Source organism: Sminthopsis crassicaudata, chromosome 3 (genome assembly GCF_048593235.1).
Source record: "Sminthopsis crassicaudata isolate SCR6 chromosome 3, ASM4859323v1, whole genome shotgun sequence".
NCBI lineage: Eukaryota > Metazoa > Chordata > Mammalia > Dasyuromorphia > Dasyuridae > Sminthopsis > Sminthopsis crassicaudata.
This window is the reverse complement of record NC_133619.1, coordinates 82,687,824-82,711,436: the sequence shown is the minus strand read 5'-3', so window position 1 is coordinate 82,711,436 and position 23,613 is coordinate 82,687,824. Positions and strand designations below refer to the sequence as shown.

At 36.6% G+C, this 23,613-nt stretch overlaps 2 protein-coding genes across 11 annotated transcripts in view; one reads left to right on the top strand and one right to left on the bottom strand.

Moving 5' to 3' along the window:
* Positions 1 to 3,320, bottom strand: part of TRAK2 (trafficking kinesin protein 2) — a 69,364-nt gene extending 66,044 nt beyond the window's left edge. For 2 of the 3 annotated variants that reach the window (XM_074299049.1, XM_074299052.1), the window contains exon 1: positions 3,185 to 3,320. The gene's annotated coding sequence lies outside the window, so the exon portion shown is untranslated. The remainder of the gene's footprint in view (positions 1 to 3,184) is intronic. The other variant, XM_074299050.1, reaches the window with a different exon arrangement.
* A 208-nt stretch (positions 3,321 to 3,528) lies between these two features.
* The window catches only part of STRADB (STE20 related adaptor beta), a 47,219-nt gene continuing 27,134 nt past the window's right edge, over positions 3,529 to 23,613 (top strand). For 2 of the 8 annotated variants that reach the window (XM_074299072.1, XM_074299067.1), the window contains exons 1-4: positions 3,585 to 3,820; positions 18,639 to 18,719; positions 19,987 to 20,098; positions 21,322 to 21,402. In XM_074299072.1, the coding sequence (XP_074155173.1) occupies positions 21,396 to 21,402 (7 nt within the window). In that variant the 5' untranslated portion in view covers positions 3,585 to 3,820; positions 18,639 to 18,719; positions 19,987 to 20,098; positions 21,322 to 21,395. Of the gene's footprint in view, positions 3,821 to 18,638; positions 18,720 to 19,329; positions 19,457 to 19,986; positions 20,099 to 21,321; positions 21,403 to 23,613 lie in introns of all 8 variants that reach the window. The other 6 variants (XM_074299070.1, XM_074299066.1, XM_074299071.1 and 3 more) reach the window with 6 other exon arrangements.

Genomic DNA, 23,613 nt, shown 5'->3' with positions numbered 1-23,613 from the left:
ATCTAATTCTTATTTATTATATACATGCCAATGCTAAACAAATCCTCAATCTGATACTTTACTGAATAATTCCCAGACATTACTATTATCCCAGCATATGACAGCCTGCCTGGATGGCAAGAATAGAGAAATTCATCCCTCATTGCTACTTAATTGCCTTTGGGAATGTCACAACTGTCTGATCCTTCACTTCTCATCTGTAAAATGGAAAGGTTAAACAACAACCTCAGTGATCCCTTCCAGCTCCTAATTAAATGTTCATATAGTCTATCCAGTACCTTGCAGTTCAGTGGAACAGCGCTAGCACAGGGGCTGAGACCTTCTCAGTATATGGATATATCTAAAGTCCTTCATTTAGTACTGGTTAGCAAAGTTGCACAATCCAAGTCCTTCCAGTAGCATCATGTTTCTCAAACCTCTGTATTCAAGAAGTCAAGCAATAACACTGCCCATGAATCCACACAGGCAACCTGCCTCAATCCACCTGAATCTATCTTTGCAACTCTCCTGGACTACGACTTACTTTTTAAATCTCCCTGTCCAAAGACTCTCCTTGCGTCAATACATCCTCTATACAGCTGACAAGAGTGATTTGTCTACAGTCCAGATCTAATGATATCATCACCTTGCTCAACAAACTTCAATGGATCCCTACTTCTCCAAGACCCAGCGCTATCCTACCTTTCCAGACTTCTGGACTCCTGTGTTCATGGCACTCCTGTTTTCATACTCTACAGTCCAAACACAGTGACCTGCCCACTATTTCCCATACAAGACACCCACTCTCTCATTTCAGGTTTTTTGTACCAGCTTCTCTCAGTCTTCCTTTTGATAGAGAATGCCCTCCCCCTTCATTTCTATCCGTAGGAATCCCTGGTTTCCTTCAAGACTCTGCTTATATACCAATTTCTTCATTAAGCCTTTTTTTAATTGCCCCAGTTGCTAGGTCAGGCCCTTCCAAAGTGACTATATTTATTTAGTATATATTCTGTACATATGTGTATATGCTCACTATTGTCTCTTCCATTAGAATGTAAGCTCCTTAAGAGTAGAATGTTTCATTTTTGTCTTTATATATGGCACACAGTAAGTGTTTAGTAAATGCTGATAAATAATAATAAATACTGATTTAGCAGTCCTAATTCTAAGCTCTAAACAGCCTTTCTTATTTCCTCTCACCTGGCAGAGCTACGCCAGTTGGAAGCGGAGAAAAGGGACAGGGAATCCCTCTAAATTGCTATACTCTCTTAGAGATAGAACTAAACAGAGGCAATGAGTCTTCAAATAAAACGACTACACAATTTTGCAAGCAAGAATCTCATTGGCTGTCCACATATTGGCTGGCAAATATACGTACTATCAAAACAAAACATGCTTTCCTGTCCTGTTTCTGAACCTTAAAATTTGCCTTTTCTTCCTGGGATATTTTACATTTTTACATTTTCTTTTTGGAATATAGTTTGTCCATATGGTTAACTTACATATTTAAAAACAGGCAGATTGCCCATGTGGATCCATTTTTTAAAAAGTATTCTGCCACATATTAACCTCTCAACAAAATCCTTTTAGTGCTATGGTAGCTTTTAAGCGTCTTAACTGCTTAAGCCTATATAATTATGGAGCTTTGGGGAAGAAAAATAAAATGTATTCATTTAATTCCTAGTCAGAGTGGGAAAAATTATTATTATTTTCCTTTCATATCTGATCAATCACAGAATTTTGGTAACATTATTCTGCACTGCTAAAAAACAAGGTCCTCCTAAATTATTAATTGTGTCCTTTCACAGTTTTCCTTGTATTAGCAATAATCTTTATTTTAATCTATAATCCAAAATGATTAGTGCTTTTATTAATACATTACAAAAGTGTGGCTGTGTAGCAAACTAGGAAATATGACAAAATTTTAATTCCAACTCAGTTATTTAAACTTGAGAAAATTATCTCAATGACTCAGTTTTTCTCACACACTGAGCGTGGGCAGTAATCAAATGGAAACCTTTAGTGCTGGCAAAGAAGTAAATAATACATAAAAATAAAATGCATACAAAATAAATCTATCTACAGAAAAAAAAAGGGGGGGCTACTTAGGCTTTATTCTGACCTACAGAATCAGAATCTTAAAGTTGAAAGAATAATGTGAGATCACAAATTCCAAGCCCTCCATTTATGGACAAGACAGTGAAGTCCAAATAGGGTAAGTGACCTGTCCAAGGTCACACTAGCGCTACTTCTTATGTAGTTCAGACTAGACATCATCCCCTTAGTTACATGTCCCTAGCTACATATCCTGTTTCAGGGTGTTTAATGTTTAATAAAATGATGTTTTTTAAAAAATACAATAAATTTGTGAAGCGGGTGTAAGCTAAAGAATTGGTATAAGATGGGAATTCATTAAATGATGCTTAAAAAGTAATATTCAGAAAATAAGTCCTCAAATACAAATCCTGTTGTAGATTTTAATCGTTATTAACACTAGAAGTTCTCTTGAAATCTATCCTCTCCCCAGCAAGACATAAAAGGAATGATCTCAATTTGCTTCGCAGATGTCACTATCGGTCTAAATTAGCTATTCTTCCGCTCTGCAGCTCAGAGTTCAAATTCGGTATCCTCATACACTTTGATGGGAGAAAACAAATACAAGCACGTATGTAAATACAGATGCATACAAATATACCAGTACACAAAGATGAATAAGCAGACATATATGTATGCATATCTAGATGCAGACACATGCAAATACACAGATTTGAATATGCACACACTCATACATATATACATATACAAATACCCGCACGAGACTCAGAGAGACTATGAGGGGATTCGGAAGGAAGGGCGCGAGCAGAAGGCAGAAGAAGTGCTAGAAGCAGAGGATGTCTCATCCCCCACTGCCCTCAAGGGGGTGGCTCCTCTAAGCGGGAGGTCTGTAGCCTCGCCGCAGCGGACAAATGGCATATTTAGGGATACCGTCTGGCACCGGCCCTCCTCCAAGAGCTGCCATCCATCTAAGCCCATCCCGGAGCCCAGAGAGCGGCCTGGGGCAGCGTCCGCGCTCCGGGCGCTTCTCCCGAGTCCGTGACCTCGGGGGACCCTAGGCTGAGGGAGGAGCGAAGGGGGAGGGAGGTGACGAGCAGCCCGGCTAGTGTCCCTTGGGCGAGAGTCTGGAGGGGCTGCCGAAGTCACTCACCAAGGTGGTCCCGACGTCTGGGCTCGCAGAAGCCGAAAGCCTCCGAAGGGTCCCAACAAAAGCTGGCTGCAGAAGCCGCCACCGCAGCGACTGAGCAGCCGGGTGGCGGAAAAGCCTGGCACTCGGCTTCAGAGCGTTAGCGTCATCACCTAGCGACCTCAGACTGGCGGCGATCTCGCCGATCCAGATCAGTAAGACGCAGGGTCTGAGAACAGCCCGACCGGGGAACTCTGACGAGTGGGCCTCTGGGAATTGTAGTTCTTTCTCTGCCTCCGCACCTCTCTGCTCGGCCCCGCCTCCCACCAGCCCCGCCCCGCCCTGCTTTCTTTGGCGCTCGCTCGGCGAGCTGGCTTCGGCCGGCTTGGCCGAGCTTGGGCTGAGGCTTCGGCTCCGGGGGCTGAGGGTGGAGCCGGGGCGGGGTTAGTCCGGGCCCCGGGGGTCGGGAGTGGGACGGACTGGGCTGTGGGGGAAGGTCCCCGTTTAAGGTGCCTCTCGGCTGGTCTCCCCGCCCGGTACCTGGGGGCGGGCCTGGGACTCTTACCCCTCCACCCGCACCGGGCTCCGGGCTCTCCAGGCTTTTGAGGAGGAGCCGCCGGGCCGGGCGCCGGGGCCGGGGCTGGGGCCGCCGCTAGCCGGGTAAGCCGGGGGAGGTGCGGGAGGAAGCTGGAGACGGAGCTGGGAGGGGGCGCCGGGGCTACGGCCGCGCTCTCCCCTTCGGAGACCCGGGATGATCCCGTGTCGGTCCGTGTCGGAGCGCGGGCTCTGGACGCCCCTGGAGAACCTGGCCTTCGGGTTGCCTGGGGGGAGGGGAGGGCCAGGAATGTGGGCCTAGAGACTTAGGCTGCATGGGGGAGCCATGACCCCGCCCGCGGGCGTGCCTCCCTGCGTTCTCACCTGCCTGACCCGGTGTCTGCCTGCCACCTCCCTTGCTGTCACCGTGCCTGCCTGTCACCCTCTCTGGCTCCTGCCTCTCCGCCACCCCTCTGCCTGTCACCAGCTGCCCCACCTGTCTGTCACCTCGCCTGCTTCCCTGTCTCCCTGTCCTCCAGCACCCTTACATCTGTTTGATCCTCAGTTTGCCCCTCTGTTATATAGTAATGATGGTAAAATGAGTTGATAATTTATCTCAGACACTAGATACTGTGTGACCTTGAGCAAGTCACTTCACTTTAGTTTGTATCCATTTTCTTATTTGCAAAATGAAGGGGTTGAATTTGATGCCCTCAAAAATAGCTTTCCAGATTTTTTATTTATTTATTTATTTTTTTTTTTGCTGAGGCAGTTGGGTTTAAGTGACTTGCCCAGGGTCACACAGCTAGGAAGTGTTAAGTGTCTGAGGTCAAATTTGAACTGGGGTCCTCCTGACTTCAGGCCTGGCGCTCTATCCACTGCGCCACCTAGCTGCCCCTAGATGTAAAATCTAAGTGAAGTCGTAAAGATGTCATTGAATATTAGAAAGAACATTTATCTAAAGCCTTAAGGTTTACTAAATGCTGTGCATGTTCTCTGACAGAGGTGATTTTCCAGAGTCAGATTTGAACATCAGCTCTTCTGATTCCAAGTCTGTGACAATTAGCACTCAGCTAGGTCCTATACTTCCATCATAAGACTAGATCAGAAATGAAGAGGTTGAAAAGCCAGTATAGCAGTTAGCCAGCAATGTGGCTTCAATGTCTTTAATACAGTCATATGTTCTAGGAGAAAATCTGTGCACTTATCAGGACCTCCCCTTTTAGTATCAGATGAACAAACTAACAGATTTTGTGGTAAATAACATTCATTTTACTAAACAATAGCTAATATGAAAGGTTTTTTTTTTCCCTCTAGATGAAATCTCCTCAGGTCAAACTGTACTTTTACCATACCTCCATCTCTGGTGTTTTTTGTTTGTTCATTTTGGGTGTGGATGAGGCTTTTATTTTTGTCATCAATCTCCTTTTGGTATATAGGACATAGATATTTCATGCTATTTTTTTAAACTAAATTTTTGTTCTAAATTGTTTCCCTTTCTCCCCATCCCCTCACGAGATAAGGCCACCACTTAAGACAAACATATACAAAGAGAGCCATAGATATACACATGTGTATATAAATGTGTAAATGTATATATATGGATGGATGGATTTTTATTAAACTTATGCTATGCATACTTTTATTTATCAGTTCTTTCATTGGAGGTAGATAATATCCTCAAAGGCCCTTTGTAATTAATTAGAGTATAATAAATACTCAGAATAACTTAGTTCACAATTATCCTTCAAACAATATTACCCTTACTATATACAATGTTTTCTTGGTTCTGCTCATTTTACTCTTTATTTCATGCAAGTCTTTCCATGTTTTTCTAAAATCAAACTGTTCATCATTTCTCAACACAGTAGTATTCCTTCACAATCATATTTAACTATTCGTTTAGCCATTTTCTTAATTTTCCTCTATTTCTAGTTTTTTGCCACCACAGAGAGAGCTGCAGTATAAATATTTTAAAACATATAGGCTTTTTTTCCTTTTTCTCTGATTGCTTTTGGACACAGCTTAATAGTGGTATTTCTGTGTCACAGTTTTATCACTCCTTTATCACTCTTTGGGCATAATTCCAGATTGCTCTCCAAAATGGTTGAGTCCACCAACCAGTGTATTAATGTACCAATTTTTCTATGTTCCCTCCAAAATTTGTCATTTTCACCTTGTGTTTTAACTAATCTGATAAGTGTGAGATGATATCTTAAAAGTTGTTTTAATTTGCATTTTTCCATAATGATTGTAATAATGATATATAGTTATAAATAGTTGTGTTTTTTTTTAGCAAAAATCCTTGCAAGTTCCTATCCTTTTACCATATATCAATTGGAAAATGACTTATTCTTATAAATTTGACAGTTTTCTTTATATTTGAGATATTAGTCTGTTATCTGAATAACTATAAAATTTTTCTTCAGTTTTCTGCTTTCCTTCTAATTACGGCTACATTGATTTATATATAAGTTCAAAAACATTGTAATTTTATGTAATCAGAAGTATCCGTTTTAGATCTCATAGTGTTTTCCATCTCTTTATTCACAAATTCTTCTATCCATAAATCTGATAATTTATATGTTCCATGTTCTTCTAATTTCCTAATGATAACCTCATTTATATGTAAGTCATGTATTCATTTTGACCTTATCTTAGTAAATATGTTAAGATATTAGTCTATACCCAATTTCTGCCAGACTGTTTTCTAGTTTTCCCAGTAATTTTTTTTTTTTATCAAGTAGGGAATTCTTACAGCATAAGCTCAAATCTTTGTGTTTGTCAAATGCAAGCCTATTATAATCATTTGCTACCATATATTCTATGTCTACTCTGTTCCACTAATCCATCTATTTTTTAGTTAGTACAAGATAGGTTTTTTTTTGTTTTTGTTTTGTTTTGTTTTTATATAATTACCACCTTATAATACCATTCAGTACTGTTAAATCTCCTTCCTTCACATTAATTGATAATTAATTGATAATAATTATTCCTTGATTATCTTGATATTCTTGAATTTTTGTTCTTCCAAATGAATTTTATTATTTTTTCTAGCTCAATAATTTTTTTTTTTTGTGATTGGGGTGGCATTGAATAGTTTAGAATAGATTAGTTTAGAAAGAATGATCATTTTTATTATAGTTTCTGCCCGTCTATGAACAATTAATATTTCTCCAGTTATTTAAATCTGACTTAATTTGTTTAAAAAGTATTTTATTATTATGTTCATATAGTTCCTAGTTTTGTCTTGATAGTATATTTTTTTAGTATTTTATGCTGTCTGAGGTTATTCTGCATGTAATATCTCGTCTTGCAGGGTTTTGTGGTGATATAGAAATGCTGATGACTTATGGTTTATTTTATACTCTACTACTTGACTAAAATTAATTTTTAAAATTAGCTTGTTAGTCAAATCTTTAGGATTTTCCAAGTATATCATCATATCATCTGCAAATTTTATAATCTCTTTGTTCATTCTGATTCCTTCATTTCTTTTTCTTATTGTTCTTTTTTCTTTATTATTATTTTTATACCCTATTTTTACTTTTTTTCTCCTGATCTTCTTTGGAAAGCTTATCCTAATAATGCTTGCTTATGGTTTTAGGTAATGTTTCTTATCATATTAAGGAAAAATCAATTTACTTCTATACTTGCAAGAGTTTTTCATATGAATGGCATGTTGGCAATTAGAAGCTTTTTCTTCATCTGTTGATATATTATTTTTGTTGTTTTTGTCATTGATATCAGTTATGTTAATGATTTTACTTATGTTAAACCATGCCTACATTGCTATTTATATATAGGTTATTTGACTTCCAATTAAGTTTTCATGGGCTGTTATTAAATATAATTTTTATCACATGATCTGAAAAGATGCACGTAATATCTCTCCTTTTCTGCATTTAACCTACCCTAAGTTTTCATATCCTAATATATGGGTATTCAATTCTCTCCAGGTATTTCTCATATCTAGATTATCTTAGTATCTATTCATCTTCTTGACTTTTTTCTTATTAATATTTTGCTTAGATTTATCTAGTTCTGAGAGGGGAAAGTTGGTCTCCCACTATTATAGTTTTGCTATATCTTTCCACCTATAATTTATTTAGCTTTTCCTTTAAAAATTAGGATGCTACAGCATTTGGTGCACATAGATTTGGTTTCAATATTACTTTATCATATATATTACCTTTTATCATAATGTAGTTTCCCTGTTTATCTCTATTAATTATATCTATTTTAGCTTTTAACTTTGTTTGAGATTATTATTAATGTCCCTCCTTTTTTTTTGCATCAACTGAAACATAATAAATAAATTCTACCCTAGCCCTTTATTTTTACTGTATGTGTGTCTCATTTTTAAGTATGTTCTTGTAAGTACCATAATGTTAGATTCTGATTTTTAATCAGTTCTGCTATTGTTTTCCATTGTATGATTGATTTCATCACATTCACATTCAAAGTGATAATTAATAGGTTTATATTTCCTTCCATTGTCTTTTTCCTCACTGTTTATCTTTCTCTCCCTCTCTTTTTACCCTATCCTTCTGACATCTAGTTTACTTCTGACTACTGCCTCCTTAATCCGCACTCTAAGAATCCTTCTTTTATCCTCTCTGCTTGCCCTTCTATTTTTTCATCTGCAGACCCTTCTAAAAATGCTTTTCTTATCACAACCTCTCATCCTACAATTTCTTTATAATATAGGGAAGCAGTAAACTGGGGGAAAAATTTTACATCAAAAGTTCTGATAAAGGGCTCATTTTAAAAATAGAGAATTGATGCAAATTTATAAGAATTCAAGCCATTCTTCAATTGATAAGTGATCAAAGGAGATGAACAATTTTCATATGAATAAATTAAAACCATATATAATCATATGAAAAAAATGCTCTAAATCACTATTGATCAAAGAAATGCAAATTAAGATAACTCTTAGGTGACCATTACATACCTCTCAAATTGGCTAAGATGACAGGAAAAGATAATGATGAATATGGAGGGGATGCAGAAAAACTAGAATACTAATACATTGTTGGTGGAGTTGTGAACTGATCCAACCATTCTGGAAAGAATTTGGAACTGTGCCCAAAGGGCTATCAAAACTTTGCATACCCTTTGATCCAGTAGTGTCTCTACTGAGTCTGTATCCCAAAGAGATCAGAAAAGGAAAAGGACCTACATGTGCAAAAATGTTTGTGGCAGCCTTTTTTTATAGTGGCAAGGACTTGGAAACTGAGTGGATGTCCATCAATTGGGGGATGGCTGAATGAGTTATGGTATATGAATGTAATGGAATGTTATTGTTCTATAAGAAATGATCAACAGGATAATTTCAGAGAGGCCTGGAGAGACTTACATGAACTGATGTTAAATGAATAGAACCAAGAGAACACCATACACAGCAACATCAAGATTATATGATGATCAATTCTGATGGACAGGTCTCTTTTGAACAATGAGGTGATTAAGGCCAGTTCCAGTGGTCTTGTGGTGGAAAGAGCCACCTGCACCCAGAAAGAGAACTGTGGGGATTGAGTGTGGATCACAATATAGTATTTTCACTCTTTTTATTGTGTTTGCTTTCATTTTTTTCTCTTATTTTTTTTCTTTTTTGACCTGATTTTTATCGTGCAGCATAATAATTGTAGAAATATGCATAGAAGAATTGCACATGGTTAAAGTATTGGATTAGTTGCCATCTAAGGGAGGGAGTGAAGGGAAAGGAAGGAAATAAAATTGGAACACAAGGTTTTGCAAGTGTGAATGTTGAAAATTATCTATGCATATGTTTTGAAAATAAAAAGATTTAATAAGAAAATACTTTTATACCTTTCTAGATGTATTATATTTTCTCTTTAGCCCAGTTCTTATCCAAGAATAAGATTTTAGAATTATCAGCCCTCCCCCACCTTCTGCACTCCACTGTTACAATTCTTCCATTCATGACTATTTTGTATGAGATAAATGTTTCATTTTATATTTATCTTCTCAAATTAATTTTTTAAGATCTTCCCATTTTACTCAACTCAATGCTAAGCCCTTTATCTACATCTGCTCTTTCAGACTACCATAGTAATGACAAAATTTTCTTAGAGTTACAGATGATGTTTTCCTATATAAGAAGTAAACAATTTGATCTTAGTAAATTCCTTTAATTGGTCTATTATGTCTACCTTTATGTTACTCTTTATTATTTATTATTATTTATTTCAGATTTTCTGTTCAGTTCTGGACTTTTCCTCATGAATTAACTGAAAGTCCTTTAATTAATTAAATAGCCATTAACATATCCAAAAAAATCCATGCAGGATTACACTCAAGTTTACTGGATTACAAATTTAGCTGCTTTGCTCTTTGAAATATCATATTCGATGCCCTTCAAGTTTTTTGTAGAAGCTACTAAATCTTGTGTTATTCCTGTTTGTAACACAGTATTTATTTTATTTCTTTCTAGTTGCTAGTATTTTCTTGTTGATCTGGGATCTTTGAAACTGTTATAATATTCTTGTGAGTTCTCATTTCGGGATCTCTTTCAGGAAGTACTCGATGGTTTCAATTTTGTTTTTTACCCTCTAGATCTAAAACTTTAGGCAATTTTTCCTTAATAATTTCTTGGAGTATAGTGTCTAGACAATTTTTAATCATAATCTTCAGGTACTTCAACATATTTATATTGTCTCTCCTTGACCTGTTTTTTAGGTTTTTCTAATGAGATGTTTCAGTTCTCTTCTATTTCTTCATTCTTTTTCATTTTTAAAAAACTATTTCTTGTAGTATTATGAAGAGATTAGCTTTCCCTTGCCCAATTCTAATTTTTAAGGAGGTTTTAGATGTCTTTTTCTAATTGGTTGACTTTTTTTTTTTTTAATAATTTCCTTATATTACTCTTATTTTTTTCTCCTAATTTTTCTTCAGCCTCTCTTATTTGGTTTTTAAAGGCCTTTTTCAGCTTTTCAAAGCACTTTTGGTCCTTATGACTATGATATTTTCTTTGAAGTAAAAATAGCTGTTTTAACTTCACTGTCTTTTCTGAATTTGAATCCAGTTCTTCTCTATCACTGTAGTAGCTTTCTATGGCCTTTTTTGCTGACTTATTTTTTTAGTACCTTATTTTTGGCTGTTAACTTTGTTATAATTGGGTGCTCTAAATCCAGTGTGTGGAGGTTGACAATTCAAGCTTCAGGTTTTTTTGTGCTGTTGCTTTCTGAGATTTCTCTGAGGGCTTGACTTCCAGTACTCCTCTCTACTGAGCCATGGCCAGAGCCCCCAGCAATGCTTTTACCACACACCCTCATATTCCCTGCAATCCCTACTCATTCAAGCTTCAGTTTATCCCTCTCCACTGAAATTGAAATCAGACGCTTAGTTCTCCCACTAGTGACTACATCAGGGAGGCCCTGCCCTTCTGGGACTGCACTCAGTCACGACCTGTGTCTGGTTAGTGCACCTGGAACCCTAGCTAGTAATCATCCTCTATTCAGCTGTGTGACATCAGCAATATTTGTGGGGCAAAAGTTCCTGAAACTGAGGCTGCCTCTCAGGCTTTTTTGTTGATTTAATGGCATCTGCCTGAAGGAAGCTGTACTTTAATCTATGCAGACCTTGTGAGAAAGTATGTTTTTCCTGAAGTCCTTCCATGGTGTCTTGGGCTGGACAACTGCTTTACTGTGACTTGTAATTATATCTGCTACTCTAAAGTTCACTTTGAAGCGTTATTTTAAATTATTTGTGGGGAAATTTTGGAGAGCCAGGTAATTTTCTCCCTTTTTTGATCATCTTTCCAGAATTTCCTCTGGTACATTTTATTAAACTCTGAGAGGGGATTCGGGGAAGATGGCAAAGGAGATGAAAAAATTTTTAAATTTCCTCCACAAAAAAAGACAGAACATCTCCTCAGGGGGAATGTAAAGCAGCAAAAATAAAAGTCAGGATAAAGCAGTTGCTCTTGAGAACACCCCAGGAAGGAACCAATCTTCAGTGATAGAGGCTTGGATTAAGTGAAGTGAAAGCACCATCAGGCCCCCTCTGTGGACTACACAAATAAGTCCTGGAGCAGCTTCAGCCTTAGAAACTTTGCAGTGTGAGGGTCTGACAGGTGAGTAGGAGAATGAAGGACTTTCCATTGTTGAGGGATACTAAGCACAGCTGTGCTGACCAGAAGCATTCTGGGCTGTCACTGGGGGGTGGGGAGGGTGGAGCAGAGTTGGGACAGAACTGTGGTGGTCCTACCAGTGAAGATCTGAAGATATCAGGAGATAGATTTGGCCAGCTCCACTGAAACAGCAAGTAGCAAGCCCTGGGCTTGCTCTCTGACTTGCGATGCAGCCTAAGTCCAAGCCATAGGAATTCTAACTTCCAGTGGGGGGAGTAGGGGAAGATTGAGGAAATCTGCTAATAAGGGACTCCAGGGAAAGAAACAAGGCAGGAATTCTGCTGGTTTTGGGCACTTCCAGGAGGGTGGAGTACTTGGTTTCCAGTCCTGAGGGGAGAACTGAAGGAGGACCTGAGGCCAGAGTCACCATCTCCCACATACCAGAACTAGAGGTGATTACACTAACAACTTGCTATTAAAAAAAAAAAAAAAATGGCAGCCAAAGGAGAAAGCACCTGTACAACGTTACTTTGGCAATAGAGAAGACTAGGGTTCATCTTCAGAAGAGGATACTGAAACAAAAGAAAACTTTCCTACCCCAAAGAATAATGTTAAATAGTCATCTGACCAAAAAGAATTCATGAAAAATTTAAAAATTCCTCAAAAATCAAATGAAAGAGATTGAGGGAAAAAATTAAAAAAAAAAAAAAAAAACAATCCAAGGGGGGAAAAAAAAAAGACTAAAAAAGAAGTCAACCAACTGAAAAAGGAGATCCAAAATCTTAAGAAAACAACTCCTTGAAAATTAGAAGTGGACAAGGGGAAGCCAGTGAAGTTATAAGAGACCAAGAAATAGTAAAATAAAATAAAAAGAAAAAAAAATATTAGAGAATGTGAGATGTGAGAAAAACAACTGATCTGAAAAACAGACAAAAGAAACTATAATAACTGGACTACCTCAAAGCTATGACCAAAAAAGAATCTTAATATAATAATACAAGAAATAATTTAAATTGTTTCAAAGTCCTAGAACAAGAGGAGAAAATAGAAATAGAAAAAAAAAATCCACTGATCACCACTTGAAAGAGATCCTATAAGGAAACCTTATAGGAATATTATAGCCAAATTCCAAAACCTGTGATGAAGGAAAAAAGATTATGTGCAGCAACAACAACAACAAAAAAAAAAATTAAAATATGGCAGAATCACAATTAGAATTGATGAGATATATATCTAATGATGAGGTCTATACCTCAATAATGATATCTAAATAAAATTAGGATTAATTGAAGTCTAGTGGCAGGTTTGGGGTACAGGGAGTCAAACGGAGCTTCCCTGCAACCCCTTTGGTTTCGGCGCAAGGATACACAGTTAAATGAGGTCTAGCGGCAGCGAGAGTCCCCTGTAAATGAATTTGCAGGCCCAAAAACCTGGATAGATAAAAAGAGTAATTTTATTGTAGAGTTTGGAAGCAAGGTTAAAGTCTGGTTAGTAAAAGGTATTAGATAGAGGAAGAAATACATCAAAAGTGGCAGGACAGAGAGTTGTGATGCAAAGCATGGTTGCTGGCATCTTTCAACTCTTTGCCAAGGGATGATTCCACCTTGACTCTTTTATTTGCTTGTAGGGGCATATGGGTGGAGTTTCCAAGTTGATTCCTCGAAGGCCAGAACCCAACAGGTGGGGGTTAGGCTATCTGAGTAGATCATTAGAATGGGGGCTGAAAACCCAAGCTCAGATCCGGTGGGGGCTGGGTATAAGCCCAAACTGGCTCAGATACAGATCTCTCCCCTTGGAATACAAAAGGATGGTTTTGACCAGATCTTGTAAATCAAAGGTCAGTCCCAAAGGAAGTTGGATATCTGGATAAGGAATCTTAAAGGGGGCTACGCCCTCATCAGAATTACATAAGATCTAGGAGCAGCAGCTACATTGCAGGTCTTAGAACACTGTCCAAGAGCAGAAAAACTGGAGTGATGGCCAAAAATATCATACCCAGAAAAGGTAATCCTAAATGGGGGGAAATGGATATTCAATGAATTGTCAGACTTTGAGGATTTTGTTGCAAAAAGATCTGAACTCAATAGAAAATTTGACATAGAAGATCCAAGAGTAAATAAGGTAAACATCAAAGATTAATTAAGTATTCAGTAAGAACAAATTTTATGTTTTAGACATTGATATTTAAGATTGTCATTAGTAATTGGGTAATTTGAAAGAAAGATTGGGATAGAGTTGAGTGTGATGTGATTCCAAAAAGCAAAACCATGTAGGAAAAAGTAAAAAGAGTATCTTATTCAAATGATCTGTGAGAGGAAAACTAGCCCAGAAGAATTAATTAGATGGGAGAGTAGGGCTGGTAATTCTAGAACCCTACTGAGAATAATAGGGAGGGGGGAAAGGATAAAAGAAGTATTTTTAGAATACTACTCACATCATATCTGTATTAAGAGAGAACAACATATATATAGAAGGGAATAAAATTCTTCTAAATTTATAAAGAAATAAAGAGAATAAGGAGGGAATAAGATGAGAGGTATAGAAAGGTATATGATTAATGGGAACAAGATATGTAGATTAATAGGAATAGGATAAAGAGTAAACAACATATAAGAAGGCTAAAGTCTGAATTCAGAGGAGAAAAAAGAATAAAGAAAAAAGTGCACAGTACAAAAGAAAACCCCTATATAAGGAAACAGAGAAAAGATGGACAGCTCTGAGTAGTATTTATTATATAGGCTTTCTTAAAATGGAAATTTATTGCTTTATATTTTAAATCCTTTTATGTTTTGCTATGCATTTTTTTTCTTTCCCATTTTGTATTTAACTTTAAAATAATGAATAAAAAAGTGTGGGGAGTAATGAGGGGTTCAGATTGACGTACCCTTTCTAGTGGTAATGTTGGCAATATTGATTTGAGTTGGAGCATAGTGGAGAAGGGAAAGGCACCATGGCTCCAAAAAGTAAGATAGCCATAGTGAAGAACTGCCCAGAGTATCAGATAGGAATATCTCTTAAGCAAAATCCCAGGAGCCCAGGAAGTAGTTTCCTTATTTTATGCTTTATCCTAAATACTGATCCTTGTGCTAATTAACATTTTTATTAGTATTTGAGGGTGAGGAGAAGCTGAGAGGAATGCTTTACATAGATCCAAAAAGACTCGTTGAATCTGAGTGTCTGAAATGTAATCGGAATGAGTGTCAAATTCTGTGCTTCCAACAACTTGTTTTTAGAAGAATAAGAGGGAGAGTCATGATTTGATAGAGGTATTTGTAATGTTCTCTTCTCTAAAATATAATCGTTCTCTGGGAGCAGGTTTCTTGAGGAGCTTCTGGAGGCAGCCTTATTTTCAGTTTAGTTCAATAATCCCAAATGCAGCCAGGAGTCCAAATCCTTTACTGTCTCTTTCCAAATCTTATCTCCTTCAATTGGGGCTCGGCTAGTTTTCTGGAGGCCTTCCAGATCTTGGTTTCAGTGTTCTCCACAGGACAGCCTGCCACCACTTCTCTGTCTTCCTTCGTTCTGCCCGACTTGTGAATCTCCTTGACTGAATCTGACTCTGAATCTCCTGAAGTCCCCTTTGGCCCTGAGAGCTTCTTGCTTATATGCTGCACACTGAGTATACACCAATCATTTCATCTCTAGGAAACCATTACTTGTAGGATTAAATCAATGCTAAATTAGATTTAACCATTGTCTCCTCAATTCCACTCAGTACCTAGTTTCAAGTTCTGGCCCATAACATCTCCTTGTAGAATCAGATCAATCATACTGAATCATGCTAAATTAGATAATTATTGTCTCTATCCATTCCAGTGACTTGGCACCTTGTTAAGAATCCTAACAGGTATTTATTAGGACTAACAGCTAGATGGCTTGTCTAAGTAGCAATATCAATAGCAGATAGCAACAGGCTTATCTAGATAGAAATATCAATAGCAAACATCAGTAGGAAAATAGCTGTACACCAGTAGAATGTCAATTGTTTCTTCTTTCTGTCACATGATGCTCCAACTTCTATCTCTGTGCCTTTTGTGCTGGCTGTACTCATACCTGTAGTGTTTTCACGAAACCTCTACCCTACAGAATTCCTGACTTATACTTTAAAAATATGCTTATGTTGCATTATTTTTTCAAAATACATGAACAGATAGTTTTCAGCATTCATTTCTGTTAGATTTATGTTACAGATATTTTCTCCTTTTGTGGAGAAAAAAGGAATTTATGGCCAAAGAAGAACTGGAGAACATTATGAAATACAAAGTGGATAATTTTGATTATATCAAATTAAAAAGTCTTTGTACAAACAAAACCAATGCAGCCAAGATTAGAAGGGAAGCAGAAAACTGAGGGGAAAATTTTATATCCATTTTTTCTGATAAAGGTCTTAGTTCTAAAATATATAGATAATTGACCCAAATTTATAAGAATATAAGCCATTCCCCAATTGATAAATGGTCAAAAGATATAAAGACAATTTTCAGATGAAGAAATTAAAGCCATTTCTAGTCATATTTTAAAAATGCTCTAAATCACTATTGATTAAAGAAATGCAAATTAAGACAACTCTGAGGTACCACTTTACACCTCTCAGATTGGCTAAGATAACAGGAAAAGATGATGATAAATGCTGGAGGGATGTGGGAAAACTGGGACACATTGTTGGTGGAGTTGTGAACTGATCCAACCATTCTGGAGAACAATTTGAAACTATGCTCAAGGGGCTATCAAAATGTGCCTACCCTTTGGTAGAGCAATGTTTCTACTGGGCTTGTATCCTAAAGAGATCTTAAAGGAGAGAAAGAGACCCCACCCACATGTGCAAAAATGTTGGTAGCAGCTCTTTTTGTAGTGGCAAGGAATTGGAAATTGAATGGGTTTTCTTTGTTTTCAACAAAGCAGATCAGTTGGGGAATGGCTCAATAAGTTATGTGAAAGCTATGGAATGTTATTGCTCTATAAGAAATAATCAGCAGGCTGAGTTCAGAAAGTCTTGGAGAGATTATATGACCTGATACTAAGTGAAGCTAGGAGAACCAAGAGATCATTGTATGCAGCAACAACATTATGTGATGATCATCTGTGACGGACTTGACTTTTCTCAACAATGCGGTGATTCAAAACAATTCCAATAGACTCAGGATGGAAAATGCCATCCACATCCAGAGAGACTGTGGATCATAGCATAATTTTTTCACCTTTTGTTGTTGTTTGCTTGTACTTTTTTTCTTTTACTTTTTTCCTTTTTGATCTGATTTTTCTCGTGCAACATGATAAATGTGGAAATATGTTCAGAAGAATTGCACATATTTAACCTATTAGGATCACTTGCTGTTTTAGGGAGAGGATGTGGGGAGGGAGGGAGAAAAAAATTGGAAGACAAGGTTTTGCAAGGAGGGGTGAATGTTTACAACTATCTTTGCATGTATTTTGAAAAACAAAAAGCTATTTTTTTTTTGATTAAGGCAATCGGGGTTAAGTGACTTGCTCAGGATCACACAACCAGGAAGTATTAGATGTCTGAAGCCATATTTGAACTCAGGTCCTTCTAACTTCAGGCCAGTGCTCTAACCACTGCACCATCTGGCTGCTCTAAAGCTATCATTTTTTTTTTTTTTAAATAGGTAAGTTGATAAATGTCCAGAGGAAAACAACCATCTAAGGAAGATACTGAGGTTATGCCATATAAGAAATGTTTATATGGATAAAATATTTATTGTTTATTGTGTGCCAGGCATTTTACTAAATACTAGGAGAACAAATATACACACAAAAAAGAAAATTAGCTACTGACCTCAAGTAGATTACATTCTAATGTGGAGAAAGTATACATAAAAAGGAGCTGAAATTCCTGGGGGTAGGGCTTGTTGGAGTGGTCCTAAGAAGTCCTAGGAGAGACTTTTTAAAGAAAGAAAGAATTGAGGGAGGTAGGAAAGCTATCTTCAATTATTTATTATATGAAAAAGGTATTAGACTTTTTCTGCTTGTCTTCAGAGGACAGCTTGGGGTTTAATGGCTGGAGTCAGAGCTCATCTTCTTGAATCTAAATCTGGTCTCAGACACTTAGTAACTGTGTGATTCAGGACAAGTCACTTAACCCTGGTTGCCCTAGTTCCTCATCTATAAGATGAGCTGGAGAAGCAATGACAAACCGCCCCACTCTTTGCCAAGGAAACCCCTCTAAGGTGTCACAGGGATACATCTCAACAACAAACAACTTAGTCTCAAAAGACAGAGCTTGGGGTGATGTGTAAGAATTGAGGGGGAATGTCTGAACTACCGAAGATTTGCAAGTGGCAGTGAATAACCTTGGGAGGGGATGGGTTACCACCCCGCCCTCCACCCCCACCTGTGAGCAACCCTCCATTACTTCTAGCCATGACTGAGCACATTCCCACTTTAGGCTGGACTTAGTCCCTGAGCTAACTTCCTTCCCCCAATGATTCTATGATTGACGGTGAACTTTCTAGTATAAAGTCCTTTTACATATGTGAAGAGCAATAACACCAAAGCAGATCAGTTAAGGAGAAAATTTTCTTTTATTTTGGAAAATTGACCTATAAGTTCGAGTGTTTACATGATAATTGGGACCAGATGTTGACACCTTAGTGCTGTGTGTGTATCTGTGTGTGTGAGTGTGTGATATTTCTATCACCACTGCTATTAAACATCTGCTATATTCTGGGCATCTATTCATCATGATTATAGCTCTAGATAAAGCAAGAAGAGACTTCGGTTCATCCCTCTTCCTCATTTTACAAATAAGGAAATTGAAAATAATAACAGATTTGGATGTTTGAATGTTTCTTTATTGAAAACTTTTTTTTTCCTTTTCAATTTACTTAGGTATCTCAAGTGCCTTCCCTTTTTTGAGATTTCTGAAAATAAAATAACTAAGAAGCAATCTAGATGATGGAGATGGTGTTGGTAGGTGCCAAGAAACATCTTATGGTTTCAGGGGTGGGATGTGTATATTCTTGTTTTTTGTAATCCAAATCTACAAATGTTGGGCTTTTTCTGATTCTCTTTAGATCAGAGAACAGATATCTTATACATCTTTAATGTGGAAGTTAAACAATTTTTGGTTTTAAGAAGTTTTATCAATTTTGGGAGGGGCAATTAGGCTATAGAATGGATAAGAGCAATGGGCCTGGAATCAAAAAGACTCATCTTTCTAGGTTCAAATCTAGCCTCAGACATTTACTAGTTATATGACCCTACACAAGTCACTTCACCCTGTTTGCCTCAGTTTCCTCATCTGTAAAATGAACTAAAGAAGAAAATAGTAAACCATTCTAGTATTTCTGCCAAGAAAACCCTGGATGGTCATAGAATTGGATATGTCTGAAAAAACAACAACAAAATCAGTTTGGGGATTTATGCTGAACTGAATGTATGAGCTGCATACAAATAATATATGGTTTTCTCCTGTATCTGTCAGAAAGTACCAAGGAGATAGGAATTTGGATTAATGAGAACTTTTTCTGACTGCTGGGAAATAAAATAATAGTTGTTCTCATGATTTTCTCTCACACAGGATAGATTTAGAACTGGAAGGACCTCAGAGGACATCAAATCCAACCATCTCATTTTACAGTTGAGATACTGAAGTCAGGAGGGGTTAACTGACTGGCCCAGGGTCACACAACCAGGAAATTTCTGAGGTAGGATTTGAACCTAGATATTCCTGATTTTGAGAAAGAAAAAAATGAACTCACAAAAAAAAAAGCTTTCCCCTAAAGACTAGAAAACAATATCCTCATAGGATATGTATTTCCAGACATGATATGGCAACATGAAAACACTGTCAATATATAGCCTATACTAATCTTAGTTGCCCTTAATATGTGATTGCAAGATCCTGCTATAAATTAATGAGCTTGAGCCAACGTCACAAATCAGGGGTCTTTTGCTATAGATGAAATAGGTTTGTTTCCTTTACAAAAGATAAATATCATAATATATTTCTAGACATTTGTAGTATCATAGGATTTAGAACTGGTGAGGAAAGGGGAGTCTTTAGGTATTCCAGTCTAACAATCTCTTTTATAGGCAGAGAAACGGCCCCAGAAAGTTGATTGTTTATCTAAGGTCACATTGGTGCTTTATAAAAATGTATACTATATATTTTGTAATTATTACATAATTATATAAAAATATAAATTGTAAACATAATATATTTGTTTTGTGACAGGAAAGTTCTACTTCCTGTGAAAGGAAATAAAGATGAAATTGAAATTCTTAACTATAAATTAGATGGATTTATGTTATTTTCTGTGAACTAAAGTGATTCAATGTCTCTTCTGGTAAGCTTTCATTTACTTTGCATTTTATTTTGTGTCTTTCATAGTTGATTGCAACCACTAATAAGTCAAATGAAGTACTGAGATCTCTTTAGATAAGTGTATTTAGAATATATGACTCATTTAAAAATATGACATTAATCTAGGAATATAAATAGCTATTATCAAAATGTTTGAAAACTGTATCCTTAAACATAATAAGAATATGATACAATACCACCATTAAATACACACTATTTTCTTTGTATTAGTTCGTTGTTAATCATACCCTTTATTCTATCATCAGCTTACCATAGACTGAAACCCACATGTTCAGAACCTGTGATAATTTCAGTTAATAAGGGATTTTTATAAAGTATTTGCAGCAAAAGAGAAGAAAACTGGGTCTTGGATGAAAGCAAATAGAATAGTGAATAGATTCCTCTGAAACAAAACAGACAAACCGATTAACCAAAGAGCCCCTCTAACCTAATTCCAATGAAGTCTGTGAATGAGAATTTATGAATCCTAGGGAGAAAAAGGCAGAGATTTCAGAAAAATGTAAATTAGAGGTTTTCCATTATTTAAATTGTTCAAGTTAGAATGTACAGATAAGGGTTTGTCCCTATCTGAGAGAAAGTTAGGTGATGCAAGAGCTGAAGTGCTAGTACTGGAGTTAGGAAGATCTGAATCCAAATGTCAACTCAGATATTTACTGGCTGTATGACCCTGGGCAGGTAATTTAATCTTTGCTTAACTTAGTTCACTCATCTGTGAAATGGGGATAATATTAACATCTACCTCCCAGAGTCACTATAAGTATAAACTTTAAAGTACTAAATAAATAATAGTTGTTATGATTATAACCTTTAGAAGTAAAAGTGATTCAAGAGGAAAAGGAGATTATATAAATAAATGTAAAATGGTAACAGACTACCTGAGAATAATAAGCAGAAATATATCTAGCTATTCAACTTAAGTAGAGCCATTCTAAATGAAGTGAGAGAGAAAACACAATCTAAAAGAGAAGAGAAAAGAAGGCTTGAGATTTAGTCAGAATAACTAGTTCTACTTCCTACATTTATTTTAAGGCTTATATTTAATTTCTTAGTGTCTTAAGCCTGATCTTCATGACAAAGTACCCTCATTCTTCTTACTTTCATCTAGCTGGCAGGTTTTTTTTTTTTTTCTTATTTCCCCCTACTGCCCTACCTCACCATTTATTAATATAGTTTTGGTTTTTTAAGGATTGTTTCTGTACTTCACGGACACAAGTTGAATCAATCAGATCTGAAAATCGGTCTGAAACAAGCATCCACCAATGCTTGGTAAGAATAATTATTTGTATTATATTATTATTAAAATAAATTATTAATATGTTTGGATCTTAAAGCATTCTCTTATTTTCTTTCCTTAACCTTTAATCTACAAATTTTTCCATGTAGTAAAAATATCACACAGGTGATTATCAGAATGAATTTAATTACATATGGCTTTCTTTTCTATGTGACTTGCTCATTTTTTTTATTGTTTATGAAATAATATAATAAAGTCTTACTAGTTAGTTCTGGTACTAATTATGATAATTTACAATATAATTTACTGTAACATTGGATCCCTCCCTTTCCATTTTTATTATGGCCTTTAGATTTATATAGTACTTTATGTAGCAAGTTCCTTCACCTCTGCCCTTTCCAAATTCTTATTAAATATGAAGCATGGAAAATTATGTATTTGTCACAGCATCTTTCACAGTTCTAACTGGAACTATGTTATATTTCAAAAAATTGAATTTTCTATTTCCATCCTCAAAGCCAAACTAGGGAAAATACAAACAAGCATACAATCTTTACATATATAATATCATTCAATTCTTTTACAGAAAAATGTACAGTTTACAGAGGCAGTAAAGAGCCTGAGCCAAAAGATATTCACATCCATTATAGCAATTCTTCAAAGTTCCTAGATCTCTGGACAACCAGTGCATGAGAGGCTTCCAAGAACACCAAGACTAACTGGGGGTGAGATAGGGTGGGATGGAGATTAAAGAGGAAGCATAATGCTTATCCCACCATGGAGTGCATATTTATATTCCCTCCTTCACAAGACAATTTACAGTTTACCTTGTTTATGTAAGCTATTGTAAACAAGAAGCAGCATATAATGCTTAGAATAGCCCTGACACTCCCTGATTAATGTATGATGAAATGTTATCCTATGTCTTTTCTAAGGACAAAATTTAGGTTCTATTACTATAACTTGAACCTTAGAAATGGAAACATATGTAAACTATTTTCAAAGAGTAAGTAGAAAAGGAGGTGAGATGTAAATATAAACTGTTTTTTGTTATCTTATGACAGTTCTATATTGTCTTTCCCATATGGCTCACTTGGATTAGTTTAGCTGTAATCCCAAAGGGATTCATTACTTATAAGTCATCCCGGTATTTTTGCTCTGCATACATTTGTTTTCTAAAAGGATATCATGAATGTTTTCAAGTGCCTTTCTAAAACAAGAAAATAGGCACAATCAATCAAGTGATATTTGGTCCATGACCAAAATTCATATTGTAGGAGCTTTACACTTGATCTTTTGAGGAGCCTTGAAATTATAAGAAAAAACAGCATAAAAAGATAGGTGGAAAGACTCTGATATTCCTAACCACAGAATTGAAAAGAGCTGTTCCACTGAATGGTTTAGGGAGATACTTTTTCCCAACTTCCAAGGCCATCAACTGGACTGATTTAATAGTATAGGGCTTTCTTCATTGCAGAATTTATTTTTAATTAAAATACTGTAGAATATTTATATCTAGTAGATATCTTGAGCCTTAGGATGCTGGAGGGTACTTTTATCTGTCAGAAACTTGATCATTTAGGTTATGTTGGTATCTTCTGGACTTGCCTCTCCATAGCCAACTTGGGATGAGGCTATGGTGTTGGCACTGTGTGCATTAATCTAGCCCCAGGGACCTAATCTAGCCCCTAGGGAATCATGAATGACAGAGAAAAATAGAGACATTAGAGAGCCTGAGCCAAAAAAAAAAAAAAAAAAAAAAAAAAAAAAAAAAAGAGCCCAAAACTCACATACGTTATAGTGATCCCTCAAAGTTCCTAGATCTCTGGACAACCAATGCATGAAAGGCTTCCAAGAACACTGAGATTAACTGGGGGGAGATGGGGACGGATGGAGATTGGGGAGGAAGCATAATTCTTATCCCATATAGGGTGTATTCTTATATTCTCTCCTTCACAAGATCATAGATTTCTAGCTGGAAGGGTCCTTAGAGACTGCAACTCAACCAGGCTAAAAGGCTTGTTCCAGATCATATTAGTACCAAGTAGTAGAGTCAGGATTCAGAGCGAGGTTTTCTTACTTTAAATTTCACGTTCTTTTCCAGTACATCACCAGGTGATTGTGAGGTGCCTTTGGTCAACCTTGAGAACTAGAGAAGTAGCTTGATGTAGTGGATAGAACATTGGTCTCTAGCCAGGAAACCTGTGTTCAAGGCCCTCCTTGTAAAATACTGGCTTTGTATC